This window comes from Lolium perenne, chromosome 4, assembly GCF_019359855.2.
Source record: "Lolium perenne isolate Kyuss_39 chromosome 4, Kyuss_2.0, whole genome shotgun sequence".
NCBI lineage: Eukaryota > Viridiplantae > Streptophyta > Magnoliopsida > Poales > Poaceae > Lolium > Lolium perenne.
The window spans coordinates 83,889,969-83,917,858 of record NC_067247.2 but is presented as its reverse complement, the minus strand read 5'-3'; the positions used below and the strand labels follow the sequence as shown (position 1 = coordinate 83,917,858).

General features: G+C 44.6%; 1 protein-coding gene across 1 annotated transcript; it reads left to right on the top strand.

The window, feature by feature from the left end:
* Window positions 1–87: 87 nt before the first annotated feature.
* LOC139839012 (uncharacterized) lies at window positions 88–27,142 on the top strand. The gene is made up of 4 exons (XM_071829049.1): window positions 88–149; window positions 2,652–2,948; window positions 25,978–26,865; window positions 26,965–27,142. The coding sequence occupies exons 1-4, from the start codon at window positions 88–90 to the stop codon at window positions 27,140–27,142; spliced, it is 1,425 nt and encodes a 474-aa protein (XP_071685150.1).
* Window positions 27,143–27,890: the final 748 nt, after the last annotated feature.

Genomic DNA, 27,890 nt, shown 5'->3' with positions numbered 1-27,890 from the left:
CTCCGACCCCCTAGCTCCGCCGCGCCAGTGAGTTCTTCTCGCCGGCGACGACGATGACCCTGAACCGTTAGATCTCAATCTAATCCAATGTCTCACACTCACCCGTACCGCTTCGCGTTAGAAGAGAGGCTGACGGGTGGAGCCCACCCGTCAGGCAGCCCATGCGTGCGTGGATGCGTGGTGGGCTGGCGTGGCGCCGTTTAAACGAAATCGGCCTGTTTAGTTTCCCGCCGGCCCATTTCAATTCAAATGTGAATTTTGGTTTAAATCAAAAACCTTAGTGGCTCCTTTTTCAAAATTAAATAGATTCAAATTGGCTCAACCAAATTTGATGAATTTTATACTGTTGGAAAGCTTATGAAATTTCCCAACTAACTACACTGGTCTCATCTTGAGATATGTTGTAGAATTAATGTGAAAAAAAGAACAAGGCAGGGACTTTTGCACATTCAAACAATTATTAAAATTCAACCAAAAATGCTATTGAGTTGATTTCAACTCTCATGGATCACATTTCACATACTCTAATTGATTATTTAAAAATATGGCAGGGTTACTTTGAGTGATCATGGCCTAAAGTAAATAAAGGACTATATGGCTATTCTAGTCAAATGATATTGTCCAAAACTATTATGTAAATTTTATGAGAGGCTTGCTCTCATTTAAATCTTGTCCCAAGTACTTTCATATGAAGTTGTGACCCTGGTCTAATTACTCTCATATGGAATTACTTGGTGATATTAAATCATAATTGGTATTGTTAAATGGTATGAGGTATTCTACCTCATTTAAATTATTTTTCCAAATAATGATGATGAATAGTTGACTTTGGTCAACATGGATTCATGCATGATGGTTTGAGGAGATTAAATCTTAATAATATTCAATGAGAGGAAATTAATTCCTCCAAGAACTAAATAGAAACTCTAATCTACATATGTAATGAGAGGAAATTATTTTTCTTCAAGAAAGTAAACTAAATGCAACTAATATGTGATGTGTGCCATGACACTAGAATAGTTTGTGTGAAGCCATGGTGTGCTTAGTGTAGCTCTTGAACCTTGTTGGGTGATAGTATCTCATATTCGTTTTTAGACGCTATTACTGGAGAATATCAAGAGGAGGAGGGCTTCTACCATGAAGAGGAAGAAGAGAACTGTGATCACTACCCCAACCAAGGCAAGCTAATATTCTTGCAAGTGCAAAGTTCTTTGACCAAGGCAACATTACCTTTACCTTATGTGCAACAATCCCATCCCAAGTTTTTACCTTACAAGTTTTTACTTGATTTATTAAGAAGTTACTTTTATAGTTAACTTTGGTCTAAGTTTAGAATGTTATGAGAGTAGTAAAGTTAGCCTCAAAGATGGCCAAGCAAGATAGCACCCCTCATGATTAGTTCTAGTGCTAATAACTAAAAGTGACTACTCTAGATGGGAACTTGTGATTTGAATTGAATTTGAAAAACTTTGGAATGATGAGTCATTCTATGGAAATATCTTTAAAGGTGAATATGACTTGAATGATATGGTGGATTTTGATTAAAACTGATATTGGTTTGGATGTGATACCTTTCCAATTTTTGAGTACCCCCACAATACCTGATTATGGGTAGGGCTTAACTGGAAATTTATACATCTTAGTATGGGTTCCCTCTGAACAAGCATCATAGGGGTTATGCCGAGGCTGCCTCCGTAGAATGAGAAATGATGTGAACTGAGGTGAATGTACGGCCCAAGCCCTGTGCAGTTCCCAGGTTGACAGTTGGTCTTCACTGGGAGGCCAAGCTCATGGGGAGAGGTACCTATACTAGGGTATGTAAGTGAAAGGTTATGGTTGATGATCCGCGTACTGAGTTACGATGATTCAGGGCTATCCCTGATGGATGAAATCAAATGTTGTGGCACAAGTGTGCAACCTCTGCAGAGTGTAAATCTATTCAGATAACCGTGTCCACGGTTACGGACGGTTGGTGATGTGGGCATAACCCTTCGGGTACTCGACATTGCCACACCCGGTGCAAACTATGAAGCTGGACCAGCACAAGGACTCGACGAGCTGGACCTGCACGCGCCTCAACTTGGACTACAAGGAAAGAAGACTCCAACACGAATCCTACTAGGACTCTTGTAAACCCTAGCTTGGCTGATATATAAAGCCAGGCAGGGGCACCCCTTAGACAGACATATTCAGAAACATAGATCATAGAGGCGACACGCCTAGACACCGCAACCCGCGGATTAGAACTAGACTAGATCCAACAACTCCGCCTAAGGCGGCCCCCTGTACTCATATTATTACATACTGGATTGCTAGCAGGACGTAGCGATCCTCCACCGCGGGGACGTGAACCTGGGTACGTCGTGTACCGCCTCGCTCCCGGAACTTCCGTCGTCGCCTTTCTCTAAAACCCAAGCCCCTCGTGGTGGGCATTGCCGAGGAACCGCCTCGTTAATTGGCGCCGTCTGTGGGAATCGAACCCACGACCACATGGATCAAGCCATCTGAGTTCATCGGTGACGAACGTCCGACGCAAAAATACCAGGTGCTATACTTCCAATTAATTTTTACTTGCAAAATTTATTTCGCCAAATATTTTTGGCTCGTACTATTATTTGTGTACAGTTTTTTGCACTGTAATATGACTGCAGAGAACAAGATTTGACTGCTTCACCGTGCACAGTCGCCACGCTCGGGGCTTGCTTGTTGCATCGAGGACTTGATATATTCGGGAGCTCGCCCGTCGACTGCGATGCTCGGTTGACCGCGCCCGACGTCACGCACTCGTCATACTGGGGGCTCGTCTGTCGTGAGCCCGACATTATGGATTGGATATATTCGGATGCTCACCCGCCGCGGATCGGCCATATCAACTGCGTCTTCTTCATCGACCATGTTTGCCAGGCGCCGGCATGGACTATCTCTGGCCACGGAATTATTTCGGCTGCGTCTGCCGCATGGACTATCTCTGGCCGTGGAATTATTTCGGCCACGCACGACGCGCGGATTATCTTGGATGGCGCAACTATTTCCACTACGCCTGCAGAACTAAGTGTTCCTCTTCCTTTCGCCACACCCGATGTTTGGGGAGGCGCCATTATATCATTACCTCTGGAACGCTGGAATTACTCGGGAGCTCTTGGAAGATTTTTCAAACTATTGCGTTTACTCCCATCGGGAGCATTGGAATTCAAGAAGACATGAAGATCTCTGACTATTTCGCTGGTTCGCTGGAATTCAAGCAAGATTTGAAGACTCTTTATACCTGAAATTGCCATCTAAAAGCCTTTGAAAATACAAGTACCTTGAAGATTTGACTGTGCTCACAGTCCCTTGAAGATTCGACTGGGCTCACGGTCCCTTGAAGATTTGACTGTGCTCACAGTCCCTTGAAGATTCGACTGGGCTCACGGTCCCTTGAAGATTTGACTGTGCTCACAGTCCCTTGAAGATTCGACTGGGCTCACAGTCCCTTGAAGATTTGACTGGGCTCACGGTCCCTTGAAGATTTGACTGTGCTCACAATCCCTTGAAGATTCGACTGTGCTCACGGTCCCCTGAAGATTATTTCAGGGACCTTGCTCTTTTCCTTCGCTATAGATGCCTCAAAGAGTGTCGCAGATAGCAAGGATCATGAAACAACGGGGATCTTGCTCTTTTCCTTCGCTATAGATGCCTCAAAGAGTGTCGCAGATAGCAAGGATCATGAAACAACGGTGACCTTACTCTTTTCCTTTGCTATAGATGCCTCAAAGAGTGCCGCAAATAGCAAGGATCATGAAACACGTACGAAAACGACTCACGCTCGATACTTTAAACTGCAGAAGTATCAAAGAGTGACGGAGTCATCGGCAGATCTAGTGCCACTGATCTATTCGGGAGCTGCTGTCAAGACATGCATCGGTTGAAAGCAAAGTTGCACATACAACGGGTTTCGCAAGACCCGCAACACGAGCCGATCACTCAAATGATTTGCTGCCGATAAACTTACAAATAATGGCATCAGCGATGCTCAAGGTGTATTAAGAATTGCCCCTTGAAATAAACAACAATGTGTCAACGACACCTGAAGAAAACTATAAACATCGAGTTGCTCGACTCACGGTTGCAAGCATCAGTATCCAGACTCGGGGGCTACTTCCATTGGGAGCGCTGGACGCGCACCCGATAAAATCATCGGCTCCTTCTGGATATCATCCGAATCATCGGCTCCTCCTGGGTATCATCTGAATCATTGGTTCCTCTAGGCCATCATCCAAATCATCGGTTCCTCTGGGACAAGATCCAAATCATCGACTCCTCTGGGCCATCATCCAAATCATCGGCTTCTCTGGGCCATCATCCAAATCATCAGTTCCTCTGGGACAAGATCCAAATCATCGGCTCCTCTATGACATCATCCAAATCGTCAAATCCTCTATCTATGAAATCATCAGAGTCATCGACATCATGTTCTCGGAACTCGAAGACATGTACGGTATTCGACTCAGCATTTTACACTCCATACATAACTGTTTCATATTCATTTACAGGCTCGGGGGCTACTCCCATCGGGAGCGCTGGTCGTGCACCCGAGAAAAGGATGGCGACCTCGCCAACAAAGAAGAATAAAAGACGTCGGCATCAACAATCAAGATCTTCGAGTAGTACAACTTGAGTCTATGCGTGGCTGCAAGCACCCGCCCATAGACTCGGGGGCTAGTCCCATCGGGAGCGCTTCGCGCACCCGACAGAACGCAACTTCGACTCTACATCAAGCACAAGATTCAACAGATGATCAAGACATTCGGCGAAGACAACTTTAGTCCCTGCCCGAAGCTTCACTTCGGCCAGACACTTGGGGGCTACTGACGTGGGCATAACCCTTCGGGTACTCGACATTGCCACACCCGGTGCAAACTATGAAGCTGGACCAGCACAAGGACTCGACGAGCTGGACTTTCACGCGCCTCAACTTGGACTACAAGGAAAGAAGACTCCAACACGAATCCTACTAGGACTCTTGTAAACCCAAGCCCCTCATGGTGGGCATTGCCGAGAAACCGCCTCGTCATATACCCCATTCACTTTGCAATATAGCTAGAAATTACCCCTCCCCCCGAACAAAAAAAATACCAAAACTACCCTGGCGGAAAGCCAGCGAAGAAACACGTGTCTCCTCCTAGCGAAGGAGCTGGTAAAGCAAGCATCGTGCCATTTCCTTTGACGTGAGTCTGTTGGAACATGTGGCGGGCCAGCGGAAGGATCCTCCCACCATTGCACCTGGAGGGATGAGAACGTATCCAGTGAAACAAGTGAACTTATGCACCCGCTGCACCATAGAACATGGCCTTTGGATGGAAAATAGTTGGACAAGATCTTGCTAAAAGATGTCCTAGTGCATATTTGCAAAACGATCCTGGTAGAGTCACTAAATTTACCAAGTGTAGCGGACGGATCTTAGATCTTCCCAAAATCGAAACGTCTCTCTCGCTCTGTATCAGGCGAGATCGACCTCACCATCTTTCCTGTTCCCAGGTATGGCGCCATTCAAGCACTAGCGCTAGGTAGTGCGCAAGGAACTTTTCTGGTGGTGTCCATTCATCACCATTCTAACTTATGTAACTGAAAATAAGATTGTGCAATTACAACAGTAGCACATGCATAAATTTGGTGCTCACACACTCACAATTTTGTTCTTTGAGTTGCTGCAGATTGTCGGATCATGTGCTGATCTAGTACATACGGCAGCGGCGCTACATTGACGAACACAGGACGAGTCGCCGCCGCCAGCCGACGGCAGCGTCGGTACACTGGCGCACTCACAGCCAGCCGCCACCAATGTTAATTTATAGGTTACGACGGAGCTGCGGTTGAAGCTTGATAGATCAGATCGCAGCATATTTGCACGAGAGAGAGAGAGAGAGAGAGAGGAAACTGCTCAGAGATTTGCCTAATCCTAGCTCCAATCTCCAATCTGGCGAGGTGCAAAAGGGGATAAGTAAAAGGAAAGAGACGATGGGGTTGGAAAAGGCCTGCTCTCACAGTTGTACAATTATTTGAGGTTCAATTTGTAAAATGTAACACCACACCACTTTGCGCTTAGAGCCGGTCCACCTATTTCGCATCCAAGGGCCCTCGTTGTACCGGTACAGCAGGTGCACCGATTCACTCGTTTCACTAGATACGTTCTCCCTGGAGGGATGTACATTCTGCCATCTTAGACAACGGAAAAGGGATCGGCAACCACCTGAGTGAACAACCCTCCTCATTTTGGTGCATATTTTTCACGCTTACTTCACTGGTCGTTGGTATTTTGAGGCTATAAAAGCACCCTTGCCCTATTGCGGATAGCCATTAAACTAGAAGTACTATAGTTGAATTTGTGTAAGTATAGCCAATAATTGGAGCTCATAAAAACGCATGCCCAACACCGTCCGAAGATTTATCACATCGGCTTCACAAAAATTAGTGGTAACAAAATGACTAGGGAGAATCTGTGGGGCGGATTATCCGGCCTAAGTAAGGGCCGGATTATTCCCCACCCCCCCCCCCCCCCCGGATTATCAGGCCGAACATAAATATCTGGCCAAATATCTGGCCTGGTCCACGGGGGTACTGGGAGCTCGTCGCCAAAGTCCTTAGCCATTTTTCAGGGGCACTAGTAGAAAAACAGGCTTCCGGTGAGCCCCATAAGTCGCGAAGCTGTAGGAACCGCGACTAATGGCACCTTTAGTCGCGGTTCGGGAGGCGAACCGCGACCAAAGGCCTGGGCCCAGGGCGCTCGGTGGCCAGCCGGTGCACGTGGGGGGCTTTAGTCGCGGTTGGCCAGGCCAACCGCGACTAAAGGTGCCCGAAGGCCTTTAGTCGCGGTTGGCCAGGCCAACCGGGACTAAAGCCCCCCCCCCCCCTATATATACCCATCCAGCAGCCAACACTTAGCCATTTGGAGCCATTCTCTTCACAAACTTCACAAGTGGGTGTTAGGTTTGCTTTTGGTTCCTCTTATGCACATAAGGTGTTTGATGAAATGCCCCAAGAGCATGAAACAAACATGATATGAAGTGTTGGAGCCACACTTGAGCTTTCTAATTTATTTTTTCCTCCTCGATCGCGGTTAGCAACTTGAACCTTTGATGTGTCGTTGATAAAATATGCATGCATGTGTGTGTAGTTCATTGTTTAATTTATATTGTTTGTAGCTAGTTAGTTTAAGAAATGCATGATGGTTAATTATATATTTTATATTATAATAATGCAGATGAATCGACAATGGATGTACGGTAACCGACTCTCCGGCGAGTTCAGTACGGGTTTGAAAGATTTCCTCGTAGTGGCTAATGCGAACAAGCAGGGGGGTTTTGTTATCTGTCCATGTGTTAACTGTAAGAATCAGAAGGGTTACTCTTCCTCAAGAGATGTTCACATGCACCTGCTTCGGCACGGTTTCATGCCAAGCTATAATTGTTGGACCAAGCATGGAGAAAGAGGGGTTATAATGGAAGAAGATGAAGAAGGGGATGATTTCATCGATGAAAGCTATCTTGCTCATTTCGGTGATACTTTCATGGAGGATGCTGAAGGTGAAGGGGAAGGTGAAGAAGAGGCACGTGATGATCCCGTTGATGATCTTGGTCGGACCATTGCTGATGCACGGAGACGCTGCGAAACTGAAAAAGAGAGGGAGAATTTGGATCGCATGTTAGAGGATCACGGGAAGGCGCTGTACCCCGGATGCGATGATGGTCTGAAAAAGCTGGGCTGCACACTGGATTTGCTGAAATGGAAGGCACAGGCAGGTGTAGCTGACTCGGCATTTGAAAACTTGCTGAAAATGTTGAAGAATATGTTTCCAAAGAATAACGAGTTGCCCGCCACTACGTACGAAGCAAAGAAGGTTGTCCGCCTCTAGGTTTAGAGGTTACGAAGATACATGCATGCATCAACGACTGCATCCTCTACCGCGGTGAATACGAGAATTTGAATGAATGCCCGGTATGCACCGCATTGCATTATAAGATCGAGGCGATGACCCTGGTGACGATGTTGAGGGCCGAAACCCAGGAAGAGGGTTCCCGCCAAGGTGATGTGGTATGCTCCTATAATACCACGGTTGAAACGTCTGTTCGGGAACAAAGAGCATGCCAAGTTGTTGCGATGGCACAAAGAGGACCGTAAGTCGGACGGGAGTTGAGACATCCCGCAGATGGAACGCAATGGAGAAAGATCGACAGAGAGTTCAAAGATTTTACGGCTGACGCAAGGAACATAAGATTTGGTCTAAGTACGGATGGCATGAATCCTTTTGGCGAGCAGAGCTCCAGCCATAGTACCTGGCCCGTGACTCTATGGATCTACAACCTTCCTCCTTGGTTGTGCATGAAGCGAAAGTTCATTATGATGCCAGTGCTCATCCAAGGTCCGAAGCAACCCGGCAACGACATCGATGTGTACCTAAGGCCATTAGTTGATGAACTTTTACAGCTGTGGGGCAGACCTGGTGTCCGTGTGTGGGATGAGCACAAAGAAGAGGAATTTGACCTACGAGCGTTGCTTTTCGTAACCATAAACGATTGGCCTGCTCTTAGTAACCTTTCGGACTGTCAAATAAGGGATACAATGCATGCACGCATGCTTACATGAGACTGAAAGTGTACATTTGCCAAATTGTAAGAAGAACGTGTACCTTGGGCATCGTCGATTTCTTCCGAAAGGTCATCCGGTAAGAAAGAAAGGCAAGCATTACAACGGCAAGGCAGATCACCGGCGAAGCACTGGAACACACTGGTCTTTGAGGTATTTGATATGGTCAAGGATTTGAAAGTCATCTTTGGAAAGGGTCTGGCGGACAATCGATTCCGAAGGGAGCTGGACGGCACGTAGCCATGTGGAAGAAGAAATCTATATTCAGAGCTAGAATATTGGAAAGTCCTAGAAGTCCGCTCTGCAATCGACGTGATGCACGTTACGAAGAATATTTGCGTGAACATCCTAAGCTTCTTGGACGTGTATGGGAAGTCAAATGATACAAAGGAAGCACGGCGGGACCAGCAAAGTTTGAAAGACCACGATGACCGGCATCCGGAACGGTTTCAAGGTCGTGCCGGCCTACGCTCGACCAAAGAAGAGAAGGTCATCTTTTTTGAATGCCCGAGCGAGTATGAAGGTCCCGTCAGATTCTCGTCCAATATAAAGGGAATAATAAACATGGCGGAGAAAAAGTTCCAAAACCTGAAGTCTCACGATGCCACGTGATTATGACGCAATTGCTTCCGATTGCTTTGAGGGGGCTCCTGCCGGAAAATGTTCGAGTAGCCATTGTGAAGCTATGTGCATTCCTCAATGCAATCTCTCAGAAGGTAATCAATCCATAAGTTCTACCACGGTTACAGAACGATGTGATCCAATGTCTTGTCAGTTTCGAGTTGGTGTTCCCGCCATCCTTCTTCAATATTATGACGCACCTCCTGGTTCACCTAGTCGATGAGATTTCCATTCTCGGTCTGTATTTCTACACAATATGTTCCCCTTCGAGAGGTTCATGGGAATATTAAAGAAATATGTTCGTAACCGTGCTAGGCAGGAAGGAAGCATCGCCAAGGGCTATGGAAATGAGGAGGTAATTGAGTTACGTGTTGACTTTGTTCCTGACCTTAAGCCGATTGGTCTTCCTCAATCGCGGCACGAGGGGAGACTAAGTGGAAAAGGCACGATCGGAAGGAAATCAACGATATGTATGGATGGCCATTCTCTGATCAAGCACACCACACGATTCGACCAATTCCAGCTTGGTGGCTCCGTACTTTGAGAAACACAAGAATATTTTATGCTCGGACAACCCCGAGAAGCTTTGAATCCTGGATTAGGAAGGCCCACATGGAGACTTTCGGCGGTTGGTTGAGAAAACATTTAATGAGTGACGATCATGTTGTAGATCAGCTGTACATGTTGGCCAAGACACCATCTTCGACTATAACGACTTTCCAAGGGTACGAGATAAATGGGAATACATTTTACACGATCGTCCAAGATAAAAAGAGCACCAACCAAAACAGTGGTGTCCGCTTTGATGCAGCAACCGAGAATGGGCAAAAGGTCACATATTATGGTTACATAGAGGAGATATGGGAACTTGACTATGGACCCTCCTTTAGGGTCCCTTTGTTCGGTGCAAATGGTTCAAGCTAACAGAGGTGGGGTAAAGGTGGACCAGCAATACGGAATGACAATGGTGGATTTCAACAATCTTGGTTACCTTGATGAACCATTCGTCCTAGCGAAAGATGTCGCTCAGGTTTTCTATGTGAAGGACATGAGTAGCAAACCGAGGAAACGGAAAGATAAGAAAACGATCGGTACATCATGCGATGATCCAAAGCGCCACATTGTTCTTTCGGGGAAAAGAAACATCGTGGGAGTGGAGGACAAGACAGACATGTCGAAGATTATAATATGTTTGCTGAAATTCCGCCCTTCAAAGTGAACACCGACCCAAGCATTAAGTTAAATGATGAGGATGCTCCATGGATACGGCACAATCGTAAGCAAGCGAGGACACAAGGGAAGAAATGATGTGTAATAATTTATTGTACCAAACTTTGTTGAATGAATCATGTGAATTATATTACCCGTGATGTGTTTGGTGTCCATTTTCGAATGATTCAATTGACTCGAGATAGCACTGATGATACATGAAATTTGGAGTGACTAAGTCATACTCCTGCATACATGAAATTTGGAGTGACTAAGTCATACTCCTGCATACAGGAAATTTGGAGTGACTAAGTCATACTCCTGCATACATGAAATTTGGAGTGATTTAGTCATACTCCTGCCTAGGAGTATAATATGCATACTCGTAGTCTTCATAGCCGCCGCCGTTGTATCTTGGTAGTCGTCGCCTTCTAAGTTGCCGGCGTCGTCGTCGCTGCTGTCGTCGCTGTCGTCGGGCGGCGCTCGTGGCTCGAATCGAGGGTAGCGCGGGCGGGGGATATCGCCGGCCGTGATGTAGTCCATGACACTCTGCAGAGTCCGGCCGTACCACCATAGCCGACGGCCGGCCTCGTGGAAGTTTCCAGGAGGCAGACCGTCCTCCTCATACCTGGCGAGCGCCCTCTCACGCCGATTGATGAAGAAGGCGTCCCAAGTATCTTGGTTATCGGGATGCCGGCGGATTCATCCGCTGCTCCGGCGTGAGGTCGAGGTAGTAGTGGTTCGTGATGGCCGCCGCACGCAGTACCCGAGGGACGGGAGGGACCGGCACGCCGCCGGCGCTTAGGCTCCGGCGGCGAGACGCGGTAGCCCGGAGGGCAAGGGTAGTTCGAGGCGCAAAGCTCCTCCACCTGCTGGTAGGTTAGAGTGGGTGCGGTGGAAGCCATGAGAAAGTGATGAGAGATTGTAGAGATGTGATAATGCTGGCCAAGCCGGGCTACCTATATGTAGTGACAAATGGCGGGAAAAATGGGAGCGGGAAGACAGGAGGCGGGAAGAAAGAGGCGGGGAGAAAGTGGCGGGAAGAAATTGGCGGGAAAAAATTGGCGGGAAGAAAGAGGCCGGAAGAAATTGGCGGGAAACAATTGGCGGGAAGAAAGAGGCGGGAAGACAGGGAAGAAATGGCGGGAAGACGAGGAGGGAAGAGGGGGTCGGCGGAAAGAGGCGGGAAGAGGGGGCCAACGAACTTTTGAATTGAATTAGTTTTATTTTTATGAATTTTTGATAATTTGTATTTTTAAATTTTTGAATTGAATTAGTTTTATTTTTCTGAATTTTTTGATATATTATTTGTATTTTTAAGATTTTGAATTGAATTAGTTTTATTTTTATGAATTTTTTGATATATTATATGTATTTTAAACATTTTGAATTGAATTAGTTTTATTTTTCTTAATTTTTTGATATATTATTTGTATTTTTAAGATTTTGAATTGAATTAGTTTTATTTTTATGAATTTTTTGATATATTATATGTATTTTAAACATTTTGAATTGAATTAGTTTTATTTTTCTGATTTTTTTGATATATAATTTGTATTTTTAATATTTTGAATTGAATTAGTTTTATTTTTCTGAATTTTTTGATATATTATTTCTATTTTTAAGATTTTGAATTGAATTAGTTTTATTTTTCTGAATTTTTTGATATATTATTTGTATTTTTAAGATTTTGAATTGAATTAGTTTTATTTTTCTGAATTTTTTGATATATTATTTGTATTTTTAAGATTTTGAATTGAATTAGTTTTTTTTTCTGAATTTTTTGATATATTATTTGTATTTTTAAGATTTTGAATTGAATTAGTTGTATTTTTCACATTTAATTTCGAAATAATTTCGAAAAAGGCCTTTAGTCGCGGTTAGCCTGGCCAACCGCGACTAAAGGTCGTTTTCCGCGGGAACCGCAAATGGGGCGAAAAATGGGCTTTAGTCGCGGTTGGGGTCACCAACCGCGACTAAAGGGTGACCTTTAGTCGCGGTTGGTGTCCCCAACCGCGACTAAAGGCCATTTGGTATAAAAACTCGCGCCCTCGCCCGCGCACTTCATCTTCTTCGCAGTTCTCGTCGCCTCTTCGCCTCTTCCGCGCCGAAGGCCTGCCGCCGTGTCGCCCCGTCGCCCGCTTCGCCGCCCCGTCGACAACGCCGCCGCTGCCGTCGCCCCGTCGCCACCGCCCCGTCGTCGTCCTCGCGCGCGGCCGCCCCGTCTTCCCTCGCCGTACGTCGTCACCGCGCTTCGCCCGCCTCCACGCGCGCGCGCCGCCCTTCGCCACGCCGCCGCCTATCACCGCCGTATCACCGGCGCGCCCTCGCCCAGCGCCCCGCCGCCTCGCTCGCCGCCGGCCTCCAACGGCGCCGCCTCGCTCGCCCACGCGCGCGCGGCGGACAGGAGAGATGAGGAGACAGAGAGATGAGGAGATCGCCGGCCCCTTTTTTTGTTTTTTTGTTTTTATTAATTATCTCACAATTTGTTAATTTAAATTGTACACTAAAATTTGACTTAAAAAATTAAAATTGACTTAAAAAAGATTGTGTAAAAAAACTAAAATTTGACTTAAAAAAGATTGTGTAAAAAAAAACTAACCACCGCGCGTATACGGAGGGGGCGGCGAGCCTCGTCGCCCGTCCGTATATGAGCGGTGTTTTTTTTGGGTCGAGAGGCGGCACCACCATCGCCTTTTCGCCACCGCCGCCCTTTCGTCACCGACCCCCGCGTGTATACGGAGGGCGGCGAGGCCCTCGCCTCCCCCTCCTTATACGCGCCGGCCGCCGGTGTTCGCGGCGAGGGGGCGGCGCCACCGCCACCGCCGCCCCCCTTTCGCCACCGCCACCGCGCGCCCACCTTCCGCCGCCCCCCTTTCGCCACCGCGACCCCGCATATATGCATGTGTTGTGTCTCGACTCCGACTCCGCGCGCACCCCTTCCTCGCCCCCTCCTTTTGCCACCGCCCTTTCGCCACCGCCACCGCCCCCTGATGACCCACAAGTATAGGGGGTGTATCGTAGTATCTTCGATAAGTAAGAATGTCGATCCCAACGAGGAGCAGAAGGTGTTGACAAGCAGTTTCGATGAAGGATTCACTGTAAATGCTCACAGACAAGTATTCAGGGGGGTTTGATGTAACAGTTGAATAATGTACGAGTATGTAAAGTGCGAGAGTAATAATTGCAGCGAGTGGCCCAATCCTTTTTAGCACAAAGGACAAGCCGGTTTGTTTACTTATAATGACCAAACGTTCTTGAGGACACACGGGATTTTAGTCTAGTGCTTTCGCTACATACGGCTAAATAATCTTCATTGTTGTGATAAGTGTTGTGTGGGTGAACCTATGCTAATGTACCGCCCTTCCTAGGACTAATACATACTTGTGATTATACCCCTTGCAAGCATCCGCAACTACAAGAAAGTAATTAAGAAATAAATCTAACCACAGCCTTAAACTCTGAGATCCTGCGATCCCTCCTGCATCGATATACCAACGGGGGTTTAGGTTTCTGTCACTCCGGCAACCCCGCAATTGGCAAACGAATACAAGATGCATTCCCCTAGGCCCATAAATGGTGAAGTGTCATGTAGTCGACGTTCACATGACACCACTAGAAGAATAACACCACAACTTAAATATCACACCATTGAATATTACTCAACCATAGTTCACTACTAACATTTAGACTTCACCCATGTCCTCAAGAACTAAACGAACTACTCACGAGACATCATACGGAACATGATCAGAGGTGATATGATGATGAATAACAATCTGAACATAAACTTGGTTCAATGGTTTCACTCAATAGCATCAACAACAAGTAGAAATCGATACCGGGAGAGTTTCCCCTATCAAACAATCAAGATCAAACCCAAATTGCTATGGCGGTGACGGTGTCCAGCGGTGATGACGGCGGTGATGATGGTGGAGATGATGATGATGGTGATGGCGATGATGTCCAGCTCGATGACGGTGACGATGGCGTCGATTTCCCCCTCCCGGAGGGAATTTCCCCGGCGGATTCCTGCCGGCGGAGAGCTCTTTTCTCTCTGGTGTTCTCCGCCCGCAGAGGCGGTCAGTAACTCTTCGCGAGGTACCCTCTGTGGCTTAGGTCTTCGGGACGAAGGGTTTGGCGAAGAAAAGGAGGCGAAAGGGGTCGTGGGCCCTCCACACCACAGGCCGGCGCGGCCAGGGCCTGGGCCGCGCCGCCCTAGGGTGTGGGCCCACCCTGGCTGCTCCTGGCTCCTCCTTCTGGCTTCCTTCGTCATCTTGAAAAATAGGATTTTTGGTATAATTTCCTTCCAGAGTTGATCTTCCGAAATATTGCGTTCTGACGGTGCTTTTTCCAGCAGAATCCTGGCTCCGGTGTTCGATCCTCCAATAACGATGAAACATGCAAAATAGATGAAATAACATAAGTAATGTGTCCCAATATGAAATATATCAATGAATAACAGCAAATTATGATATAAAATAGTGATGCAAATTGGACGTATCAACTCCCCCCAAGCTTAGACTTCGCTTGTCCCCAAGCGAAACTGAGCTCGATAGACATGACCACATGTTTATGGAGTGAAGAGTCGATAAATAAAATACGGACAAGAAGCATCATATTCATTCACACAGGACATTATAGTAGACATCCTCTTATAACTCATATTGAAACAAGTATAGGGTAATCACAAGTAAAGGTGCATGATAAATCATGATTGGTGATGGCAAACTTCGTTCTTGGTCAGAGAACAACTAACAGATTATATTTATCTTATTGAGCAGCGCTCTCATGTTAGAGTTTATAAGGCACAACTTGCATACTCAATCATAATGGTCCTCTCATGGTCATTGATAACTTGCAAAGCTATATTCATTCAGATAAAACTTGTACTAAACAAGGAAGAATAAAAGACATGATGTAGCAAATCGCAATATAATGGTTTGATCACAACTACTCAAATGCTTGCTTGAGATGGAGGGAAATAGGTTTACTGACTCAACATAAAGTAAAAGACAGGCCCTTCGCAGAGGGAAACAGGGATTAAATCATGTGCTAGAGCTTTTTCAGTTTTGCAATCATATAGAGGTAATAAAAGTAACATTTTGGGAGGTGTTTGTTGTTGTCAACGACTGGTAGCGGGTACTCTAACCCCCTTGCCAGACAACCTCCTAAGAGCGGCTCCCATATTATTTTCATTTTGTGTGGCACTCCTTCCAACCTTTCTTTCACAAACCATGGCTAACCGAATCCTCGGGTGCCTGCCAACAATCTCATACCATGAAGGAGTGCCTTTTTACTTTAGTTTTATTATGATGATGACACTCCCCCCAACCTTTGCTTACACAAGCCATGGCTAACCGAATCCTTCGGGTGCCGTCCATCAATCACATACCATGGAGGAGTGTCTATTTAGTTTAATTAATTTGGGACTGGGAATCCCATTGCCAGCTCTTTTTGCAGAATTATTGGATAAGCGGATGTAGCCACTAGTCCATTGGTGAAAGTTGCCCAACAAGATTGAAAGATAAAACACCACATACTTCCTCATGAGCTATGAAACATTAACACAAATAAGAGATACTAAGTTTTGAATTGTTTAAAGGTAGCACATGAAGTATTTACTTGGAATGGCAGAAAATACCATGTAGTAGGTAGGTATGGTGGACACAAATGGCATAGGTTTGGGTTAAGGTTTGGATGCACGAGAAGTATTCCCTCTCAGTACAGGTCTTTGGCTAGCAAGGTTAATTAGCAAGCATAAGAGTCGAGGGAAACAAACAAATATACATGTGATAGAAACAATCATGCATCTTCCTTGTAAGCACAAACAATTTTAACTTCAGAATAATAAGCTATGAGCTAACAAGGAAGACAATGAAACATCTACATGTATTTCTCTTTTCTATTTAAACCTTAAAGTGTTGTTGCTATTGACCCATGCTAAGTTTGCCAAAACCAAATAGATTTATTCAATGCTCCCAAAGTGATACCAATACTAATAACAAGGTGAATCATATAGTACAGATTGCAAACTAGAATAGGATGTGCAATATGTAAATGATAAGACTTCTCGTTAATATTCCATAACGATAACTCACACCAAGGGATACATAGATAACCAACTTAAAGGAGAGATACTTCCAAACGCAACCCATCTTATATGATAACTTCCCTACTCATGATATGACACTACTTGACAATAAAAGTAAAAGGTAGTGATAACGTGATACCGCGGCACTCCCCCAAGCTTGGAACAAACCAAGGGGATGCCAATACCGATGATGAATTACTCCCGCGGCGATGATGGTGATGAATTCCTGACAAGCTTCTCAATAAGCTCCTGAAGCTCGTCAATCCTGTATATGAGGTTGCGAATCATCTCTGAGTTGTGCTCGACGCGGTTAAAGAGTCTGTCTGATGGCGAGTCCCAGCTCTTGGAGTTATTTCCCCACTCTTCAGCCTCAGGCTCCTTCTCTCCTGCAGTGTTAGAACGATCTATATCCCACTGGCTAGGCAATGCTGCCTTGGGAGTCCCTTCAATTTGATTATTGAAAATTAGATTGTGGAAGGGGTGATGAGTGCCTGATGGAGATGTTTTCGGAGCTAGGTAATGACGTGGGACCGCTCCTCCAGTGCGAATTCTTGCGCTCTTGTTTGCACTAAAAGGGTTGTCCACCACCTTGATGCTTGCGATGGTAGCACGCGGGCGTGCGCGCGAGTCTTCCTCCACCTCTTCTTCATCTTCTTCCTTGACGTCCTTGTTCTTGGAGACCATGGTGCTTCTAAACCGAAAACAGATCCTGGCAGAAACAGCTCGAAACAAAACACGTCGAGAAAACGATATACGGACCTCCAGGGGATTATATAGCAAAAATTTTCTCGACAAAAGGAAAGCACCAGATCGAACCAGAGTCGGAAAGGGGCGACGAGGCGGCCAAACCATAGGCCGGCGCGGGCCCAGGTCAGGCCGCGCCGCCCTATGGTGGCACCCCCTCGTGCGTCCTTTCCACTCCGTTTCGAACTCGTAATTTCTCTTATTTTCCAAAAACAGCGAAAATATTGTTCGGAAAGTAAATTGCGTACTTTTCATTACCAGTACTGTTACCTATTCAAAATCGAGTTCTGGCGGACTGTCAATTTGCCCTTTGATGTAGGCCTCCGGTGTTTCCACTTGAATAATATCAACATCAACATTATAAGAATCACCCGAGATATAATGCTTGAGTCTTTGTCCATTCACCACTTGCGTAGCATTGCCTTGGAGAGAGCTAATTTTGATTGCTCCTGAACGATACACCTCCTCGACAACATATGGTCCTTCCCATTTCGAGAGTAATTTCCCTGCAAAGAATCTGAGACGAGACCGATACAATAGGACTTTATCCCCAATATTAAATTCTCTTTTGATAATCCTCCTATCATGCCATTTTTTAACTTTCTCTTTAAAGAGCTTAGCATTTTCATAAGCTTCATTCCTCCATTCATCTAGAGAACTCAATTGCAACAACCTCTTATCACCGGCAAGTTTAGGATCTTTATTTAATTCTCTAACAGCCCAATAAGCTTTGTGCTCTAGTTCTAGAGGTAAATGACAAGCTTTCCCATAAACCATTTTATAAGGTGACATTCCCATGGGATTTTTATAAGCAGTTCTATAAGCCCAAAGTGCATCCTTCAATTTACTAGCCCAATTCTTTCTAGTTTTATTAACGGTCTTTCCCAAAATAGATTTAATCTCTCTATTTGATAACTCTACTTGACCACTAGTTTGAGGATGATAAGCAGAAGCAATTCTATGATTAATACCATACCTAGCAAGAGTTTTTCTAAAACCTCCATGAATAAAATGAGAACCTCCATCAGTCATAATATATCTAGGTACTCCGAATCTAGGAAAAATAATATCTAAAAGCATTCTTAAAGAGGTCTCACCATCAGCACTTTTTGTAGGTATAGCTTCCACCCATTTAGTAACATAATCAACAGCAACGAGTATATGAGTGTTACCTTCTGAAGACGGAAAAGGTCCCATAAAGTCAAATCCCCAACAATCAAACGGTTCAATAACAAGAGTATAATTCATTGGCATTTCATTACGCCTGGAGATATTACCAACCCTTTGGCATTCATCACAAGATAAAATAAACTTTCTCGCATCCTTGAAGAGAGTTGGCCAATAAAAACCTGATTGTAGAACCTTTTGCGCGGTTCTTTCTCCGGCGTGATGTCCTCCATAAGCACTACCATGACATTTACTCAATATCTCCTGTTGTTCATATTCAGGGACACATCTTCGCATAATACCATCCACTCCTTCTTTATATAAGTGTGGGTCATCCCAGAAATAATACCTCAAGTCATAAAAGAATTTCCTCCTTTGCTGAGCTGAAAAGGTTGGAGGCAAGTACTTGGAAACAATAAAGTTAGCATAATCAGCATACCAAGGACTGTCTCGCGAGCTCACCTTTATTACAGCCAATTGTTCATTTGGAAAACTATCATTAACAGGAACAGGATCATAAGCAATATTTTCCAATCTAGACAAATTATCAGCAACAGGATTATCAGCACCTTTCCTATCTACAATATGTAAGTCAAATTCTTGCAACAGAAGTACCCATCTAATAAGCCTCGGCTTAGCATCTTTCTTTGTCATAAGGTATCTAATTGCAGCATGATCAGTATGAATAGTAACTTTTGAATCAACAATATAAGATCTAAATTTATCGCAAGCAAAGACTACAGCTAATAATTCCTTTTCAGTTGTAGCATAATTTCTTTGAGCAGCATCAAGAGTTTTACTAGCATAATGAATAACATTCAGTTTTTATCTACTCATTTGTCCAAGGACAGCGCCTACAGCAAAATTCACTAGCATCACACATAATTTCAAAGGGTAAATTCCAATCAGGGGGTTCAACTATAGGAGCGGTTGTTAAGGCTTTCTTAAGAGTTTCAAACGCTTCCTTACAATCATCATCAAAAACAAATGGTACATCTTTTTGAAGAAGATTAGTAAGAGGCTTTGAAATCTTAGAGAAATCTTTAATAAATCTCCTATAAAACCCAGCATGACCAAGAACACTACGAATACCTTTAACATCCCTCGGATAAGGCATCTTCTCGATTGCTTCAACTTTAGCTCTATCAACTTCAATACCTCTCTCAGAAATTTTATGTCCCAATACAATTCCTTCATTAACCATAAAGTGGCATTTCTCCCAATTAAGAACAAGGTTAGTTTCTTCACATCTCTGCAAAACTTTATCAAGGTTTCGCAAGCAGCTATCAAAAGAATTCCCATAGACGGAAAAATCATCCATGAATACCTCTACAATACTTTCACAAAAACCATGAAAAATAGCAGACATGCATCTTTGAAAAGTAGCAGAGCATTACATAAACCAAAAGGCATACGTCTATAAGCATAAGTTCCATAGGGACAAGTAAAAGTGGTTTTCTCTTGATCTTTAGCTTTAACGAGAATTTGTGAAAACCCAGAATAACCATCAAGAAAGCAAAAATGAGTATTTTTAGACAATCTTTCTAGCATTTGATCAATAAATGGTAAAGGGTAATGATCTTTTTTAGTAACTTTATTAACTTTTCGAAAATCAATGCACATTCTATACCCTACAACTACTCTTTGAGGAATGAGCTCATCATTATCATTAGGCACAACAGTCATACCTCCTTTCTTGGGAACACAAAGGCACAGGACTAACCCATCTACTATCAGCAATAGGATATATAATACCAGCTTCAAGGAGTCGTAATACCTCATTCCTTACCACTTCCTTCATCTTCGGAATTAGACGACGCTGAGGTTCAACAACAGGCTTTGCATCATCTTCCATATTAATAGCATGTTGGCATATAGACGGAGAAATCCCCTTCAAATCATCAAGAGTGTAGCCAATAGCGCCTCGATGCTTCTTCAATATTTCCAATAACCTTTCTTCCTCAATCTCTGAAAGCTTAGAACTAATAATAACAGGATATATTTTCTTATCATCAATATGAGCATATTTAAGATTATCGAGTAAAGGCTTTAAATCAAAAACAGGATCTTCCTTTGGTGGCGGTGTTGTACCCAAATCTTCCACCGGTAAATCATGCTTGAGAATAGGTTGGCGAAGAAAAATTTCCTCAAGCTCATCTCTTTCTTTCCTAAAAATTTCGCTCTCGCTTATCCTCCAAATGTTGCTGCAAAGGATTATTAGGAACAAGAACAATAGATGCACATTGCTCCATTTTAAAATCATTACTAGGCAAATCAGCTTTATAAGGAGTTTTAGTAAATTTAGAGAAGTTAAACTCATAAGATTCGCCAGCAAATTTAGTCAAAATTTTCTCTTTCTTGCAATCTATAATAGCTCCACAAGTATTTAGAAAAGGTCTACCAAAAATAATAGGACAATAATCACTGGCAGCAGAACCAAGTACCAAAAAGTCAGCAGGATATTTAATCTTACCGCATAAAACTTCCACATCTCGAACAATACCAATTGGAGAAATAGTTTCTCTATTAGCCAGCTGAATAACCACATCAATATCTTCAAGTTCACAAGAATCAATTTCGTGCATAATCTCCGTGTAAAGCTCATACGGAATAGCACTAACACTTGCACCAATATCACATAATCCATAATAGCAATGATCACCAATTCTAACAGATAGCATAGGAACACTAGCTTGTTTGGGTTTATTAGGATGTGAGACAATATTAGAAGCATCTTCACAGAAAATAATATGACCATCCTCCACATTTTCAGTCACAAGATCTTTAACTATTGCAACAAAGAGGTTCAACTTTTATTTGTTCTTCAGGTTCTACAGGTTTCTTTTCACTTTTATGAACCGCACTATTTATAACAGAGTACTCTTTCATTTTAGCAGGGAAAGGAGTTTTTTCAATATAAGCTTCAGGAATAACACGATCGTGCTTCAACTACAACGCATTTATTAATAGATGAATCAATTTTATCTTTATACGGTTCATGATACTTATCAAAATTCTTCTTTGGCAATTCATAATGAGAGGCAAAAGCTTTAAAAAGATTTACAACAACTTGAGAATCAAGACCATATGTAGCACTCATATTACGAAATTTATCAAGATCCATAAAAACTTCAATGCATTTGTAATCATAATTTATACCCGATTCTCTATCTTTGTCGATCTCCCATCCTTCGCATTTTCCTGGATCCGATTAAGAAGGTCCCTTTTAAACTCTTCCTTATTACGCGTGAATGATCCAGAACAAGAAGTATCCAAAGCAAGGTCTTGTCTTCAAAAGAAAGTCTTGCATAGAAATTATCAATAATAACATTACCAGAAGCTCATGAATGGGGCATTTGAGCATTAAAGACTTCAATCTCCCCAAGCTTGGGCAATACTCTCTCCATCATGAGGCCAAAAATTATATATGCGATTCCGATCCTTATGAATTTCACTTGGAGGATAGAACTTAGAATAAAACCGGGGCACAATATCATTCCATTCAAGAGAATCCCCATTATCCAGTAATTTATACCAATGCGCCGCTTTACCAAACAGCGATAAAGAGAATAGTTTCTTCCTCACTTCATCCATAGCAATACCTGCACATTTGAATAAACCGCATAATTCATGCAAAAAACAGAATGATCACCGGATGGACAGTTCCATCCCCTTCATAGCGGTTATCCATAACACGTTCAATAATTTTCATAGGTATTTTATATGGTATTACTTCCTCACCTGGCGCTTCATCCACTACCGTTGCAGTAGTAGTAGATTTCCCAAATAAAAATTGAAGAGAAGATCTCTCCATAATGACTTATAGCAGCAGGCAGAAATAAAATCAGCACAACAGTAAAGGTTTTCCTTACCAATTCCACTTACCAATAGCGCTTCACTCCCCGGCAACGGCGCCAGAAAATAGTCTTGATGACCCACAAGTATAGGGGGTGTATCGTAGTATCTTCGATAAGTAAGAATGTCGATCCCAACGAGGAGCAGAAGGTGTTGACAAGCAGTTTCGATGAAGGATTCACTGTAAATGCTCACAGACAAGTATTCAGGGGGGTTTGATGTAACAGTTGAATAATGTACGAGTATGTAAAGTGCGAGAGTAATAATTGCAGCGAGTGGCCCAATCCTTTTTAGCACAAAGGACAAGCCGGTTTGTTTACTTATAATGACCAAACGTTCTTGAGGACACACGGGATTTTAGTCTAGTGCTTTCGCTACATACGGCTAAATAATCTTCATTGTTGTGATAAGTGTTGTGTGGGTGAACCTATGCTAATGTACCGCCCTTCCTAGGACTAATACATACTTGTGATTATACCCCTTGCAAGCATCCGCAACTACAAGAAAGTAATTAAGAAATAAATCTAACCACAGCCTTAAACTCTGAGATCCTGCGATCCCTCCTGCATCGATATACCAACGGGGGTTTAGGTTTCTGTCACTCCGGCAACCCCGCAATTGGCAAACGAATACAAGATGCATTCCCCTAGGCCCATAAATGGTGAAGTGTCATGTAGTCGACGTTCACATGACACCACTAGAAGAATAACACCACAACTTAAATATCACACCATTGAATATTACTCAGCCATAGTTCACTACTAACATTTAGACTTCACCCATGTCCTCAAGAACTAAACGAACTACTCACGAGACATCATACGGAACATGATCAGAGGTGATATGATGATGAATAACAATCTGAACATAAACTTGGTTCAATGGTTTCACTCAATAGCATCAACAACAAGTAGAAATCGATACCGGGAGAGTTTCCCCTATCAAACAATCAAGATCAAACCCAAATTGCTATGGCGGTGACGGTGTCCAGCGGTGATGACGGCGGTGATGATGGTGGAGATGATGATGATGGTGATGGCGATGATGTCCAGCTCGATGACGGTGACGATGGCGTCGATTTCCCCCTCCCGGAGGGAATTTCCCCGGCGGATTCCTGCCCGCCGGAGAGCTCTTTTCTCTCTGGTGTTCTCCGCCCTGCAGAGGCGGCTGTAACTCTTCGCGAGGTACCCTATGTGGCTTAGGTCTTCGGGACGAAGGGTTTGGCGAAGAAAAGGAGGCGAAAGGGGTCGTGGGCCCTCCACACCACAGGCCGGCGCGGCCAGGGCCTGGGCCGCGCCGCCCTAGGGTGTGGGCCCACCCTGGCTGCTCCTGGCTCCTCCTTCTGGCTTCCTTCGTCATCTTGAAAAATAGGATTTTTGGTATAATTTCCTTCCAGAGTTGATCTTCCGAAATATTGCGTTACGACGGTGCTTTTTCCAAGCGAGAATCCGGCTCCGGTGTTCGATCCTCCAATAACGATGAAACATGCAAAATAGATGAAATAACATAAGTAATGTGTCCCAATATGAAATATATCAATGAATAACAGCAAATTATGATATAAAATAGTGATGCAAATTGGACGTATCACCCCCCTTCTTCACTTAATTAATTTGTTTTGACTACATGTTTTCAGGACTGACATATGGCGGACGATAGAGCTGACCCGATTCTGGACAACTATGATCCGGACCTTGAAGAACATATGTTCGGCATCATAAAAGGCGATATTCTATATGTGCCAACCGGACAAGAAGAAGATGATATCTCTTCTTATCTGAACCTTGAGGGTGAAGATGAAGGGCGCCGTCAGCAAGATGATGCCGAAGAAACATCGATAAACGACGATCTTCAATTGGAAGTAGCAACCACCTCCGGCGCCGAGGTATATATATATACATATTGAGCGTCTGGTGATACAAACTAACTGATTTGAATAAATATGTGTGTACTAACGCGCGCGACTCTCTTTCTTATTTTAGCCCTCGGCCGGATCGTCGAAAAAATCGAGTACGTCGTCAAAGCGTGGCGCAACCAAGACGATGAAACCAAACGAAACATGCACCATCGAGGTTGTCGATGAAGAAACCGGCAGGCCGCTGGAGCCCAGCAAGAACGCCACCAAGTTTATCAGCCAATGCGGAGCCGTTGTTAGAGACAACGTCTCGATCACCGTCCAGGAGTGGAATGAGCCAAAGAAGGCACGTCTTGGTTTCACTTTTGTCGATAAGAGAACAAAAAAAGATTGCTTCAACAATCTTATGGAACATTTCGTTCTACCTCCGGAATACCGCAAATACGATGAGGCGGGTAACAAGATTCAGGAAAACAAGGAGAGGTGCAAGCTAGTCAAACAGTTCGCTCTTTCTAAGATGGCCAACGCATTCCGGAAATACAAGCAAAATCTAGCCCATGACTTTGTCAAGCAGGGCAAGACTCCGGATTTCAAAGGACAATATGAGAAACTGCAACATGATTGGCCAGAATTTGTGAAGCAGAAGAAATCGGAGCAGTTCCTTGAAATATCGAAAAAAAATAAGGAGAATGCGGCCAAGAAGGAGTACAATCATATTATGGGGCCAGGAGGGTATCGCTTTTGGCAGCCTAAGTGGGAGAAGATGGAGAACGAGCTGAGGGCGCGAGGAATCCGTCCAGGTACGGAGGGATGGGACCCAAGGGCCAAAAGCTGGTGGTACGGGCATGGGGGATCGCTGAACCCGGAGACAGGGGAGTGTGTTTATCAGGGAAAAATAATTAAACCCACCCAATAGCTTATTGAGGCGATGAGGGATGCTCAAGAGGGGAGGATCAAGTTCAACAGAGAGAACGACGCCCTGACAAAAGCCCTCGGGAATCCTGAACACGGAGGACGTGTACGAGGCACGGGGCCCATTCCGTGGAAAGTAGGGTTCCCCCAGAACGATGACCCGTACGGTTACAGAAGCCGTAAGAGAAAGATGGATCGGGATGCAGATGTTGTGGCGAAGTTGGTAACGGAAATGGATGTGATGAAGAAAACCGTGAGTGTACTAGTAGCCGAAAGAGATGCAGCTCGGGCGCAGCATGAAGATCATCCAATGGATCTCGGAAGCCAGCAGCGGAGAAGAAGCAGCGTGGCTTCCACGGAGGCCTCACCGGCTGGTGCACCGACGATCGAAATTACTGCACCGGAGCCTCTGGTGGTCGAAATTACTGCACCGGAGCCTCCTCGCTACCCCGTGGACGATATAAAGGAGATGAAAGCATGTCATCTGTATTATCCTATCGGGAACATGTCCATGAAGGTAGCCATCGGCAGTGCTTTACCACCTGGAGCACTCCACCACAACAACCCCAATCAAGATGGCTATGCTCGTGTCACGGTGGAGGAGATAGTCCAAGGGTTTGAGGACCTGGACATTGACATTGCTACACCTGAAGGGGTGAAAAGACTTGGAGATGTCAAACGCCAGTTCATTCTATGGCAGAAGAAATTTATCAAGTTTCCAGGCGAGGCGCCAACAAGTCCACCCCCCTACGGTGGTGGTGGTGGCGGTGGCGGTGGCGGTGGCGGTGACGGTGGCGGTGGCGGTGGCGGTGGTGGTGCTTCACCTACACCTCCTTCACGTCAGCCGACGCCGCCCCCCAATTCACCTCCCGCGGGTAAGCAGACGCCGCCCCCCCAGTCCTCGTCCGGCGGGTGATCAGACACCGCCCCCCAATCCACCTCCGGCGAAGAAGCAGAAGCAGTCCTGGGTTATTAACCCGGACCCTTATGTACCTAGAACCACAAAGATACCAGAGCCATCACTGAAGCCTCTCCCCACAAGGCCTTGGGAACGTAGTGCCGAGGAAGTCGACGCACACGCGGCTGCTGAATATGAGAAATGGAAGGCGGACTGCAAGAAGAAAAGAGAGCCCGAGCCCAAGCAAGTATTTTCTGACAAGGAAAAGAGCTGGGCTAAGTCATTTTTGAACACACCATCCCAAGCCGCGAAGAATCTGCCTGACGACTATTTACGTGAACTTCGTAGGCAAGCACTCGCGTTCAAGAGGAACCAAGAGTTGGCGGAGAAGAAAGCCTTGGAGGAGGAGGCCGAGAAAAAATTAGAAAGGGGGAAAGAAGTTGCCCAGCTCGGGGAACAAAGTAAACAATCGATCGCCCCGCTCATAGTGCAAGCCGCCGGTCCGGATGCCCCCGATATCATAGCAGCTGCGGCAGCACATGGATTGACTGTAACGAGTGCCAGAGAACAAGCGGCCGACTTAGGTATCACTCTTCGTGCACTGTTAGGCCTTGATGAGGCGCCAATGAAGGACGTAGTATTTACATATGTGAAGAATGGCCCTCTCGTCGAGCCTGCGCAGGAAGAGGATCTACCTCGACAAATGAAAGGTCTGCTAAATTGGTACAAGGGTTACATAAAACATAAAAACGCCAAAGACTATATCTATGCGGAAGTTAGATATGAGCATCACTTCAAACATTACTATGTACAAATTCATCTGAGTGAATTGTTCCAGCTGTTCAATCTGCGCGACCTCGACAAATCTATCATCAGTTGCTACGTTCTGTAAGTGATTTATTAATTTCTACCCCATCTCGTTCATTGCCTGCACTATATATATATATATATTGTCCTAACTATCTTGTTGTGTACGCTATTATGCAGAATGAAGAAGCGGGAAATGCGAATAAGGAACATCCATGATGTTGGGTTCATTGACCCACAAATCGTTAATTCATATGTGTTAGAACACCACCCCGCCGACGTGGAGGATGACCTGTGGCGGTTTATTAGAAAACAGGAACTCAAAAGTGATATTCTATTTCCTTACCATTTTGGGTGAGTGTTTCTGTCTTGAGCACATTCTCTTTTGTTTACTCCATGCATGGTATGTGGCTAATCGATGAGTTATGCATGACTGTGCATGTATCGTGTCCGCAGGTTCCACTGGATTCTTATGGTAATTCAAGTTCAGACCTCCTCAGTTCTCGTCCACGACTCTCTGAATATGGATCCGGCGCTTTGGGCCGACATGAGAAAAATGATGCAAAAGTAATTATTTTCATTCATTTGCGCTCTATATCGATCGGCCTATTTCGTTCATCATTTCCTAATATCAAGTAACTAATTAATAACTCTCTTGTTCATTTAATTTTCTTTGCCTCGTAGGGTTTGGAGACGGTTCGTAGATAAAAAGGTCGGTGAATTCAAAAAAGAGCTACATTTTAAAATGGCAGTGCGGACGACTGGGGATATTCAGCCACCGGGGACCAATCTATGTGGATACTATGTTTGTGAGAGGATCCGGAGATACTGCAATGAGCGGGACCAGAAGTGTGAGAACAACATCCTGAGGAATAACCTCCGGAAGATGCTTAGTCCAGAAGCTCGCTTCCGACCACTTCAAGAGGAACTAGCTGGATGGTTGGCGAGGGAAGTCATCGATCCTAGAGGAGAACACCATTACGATGACGTAGAACTTTATATGCACTAAATTATGAATGGAAACTTGTTCAAAATTGTATATGGTCATCCGATATTGAATATATATTGTATATGGTCATCCGATATTGAATATATATTGTATATTC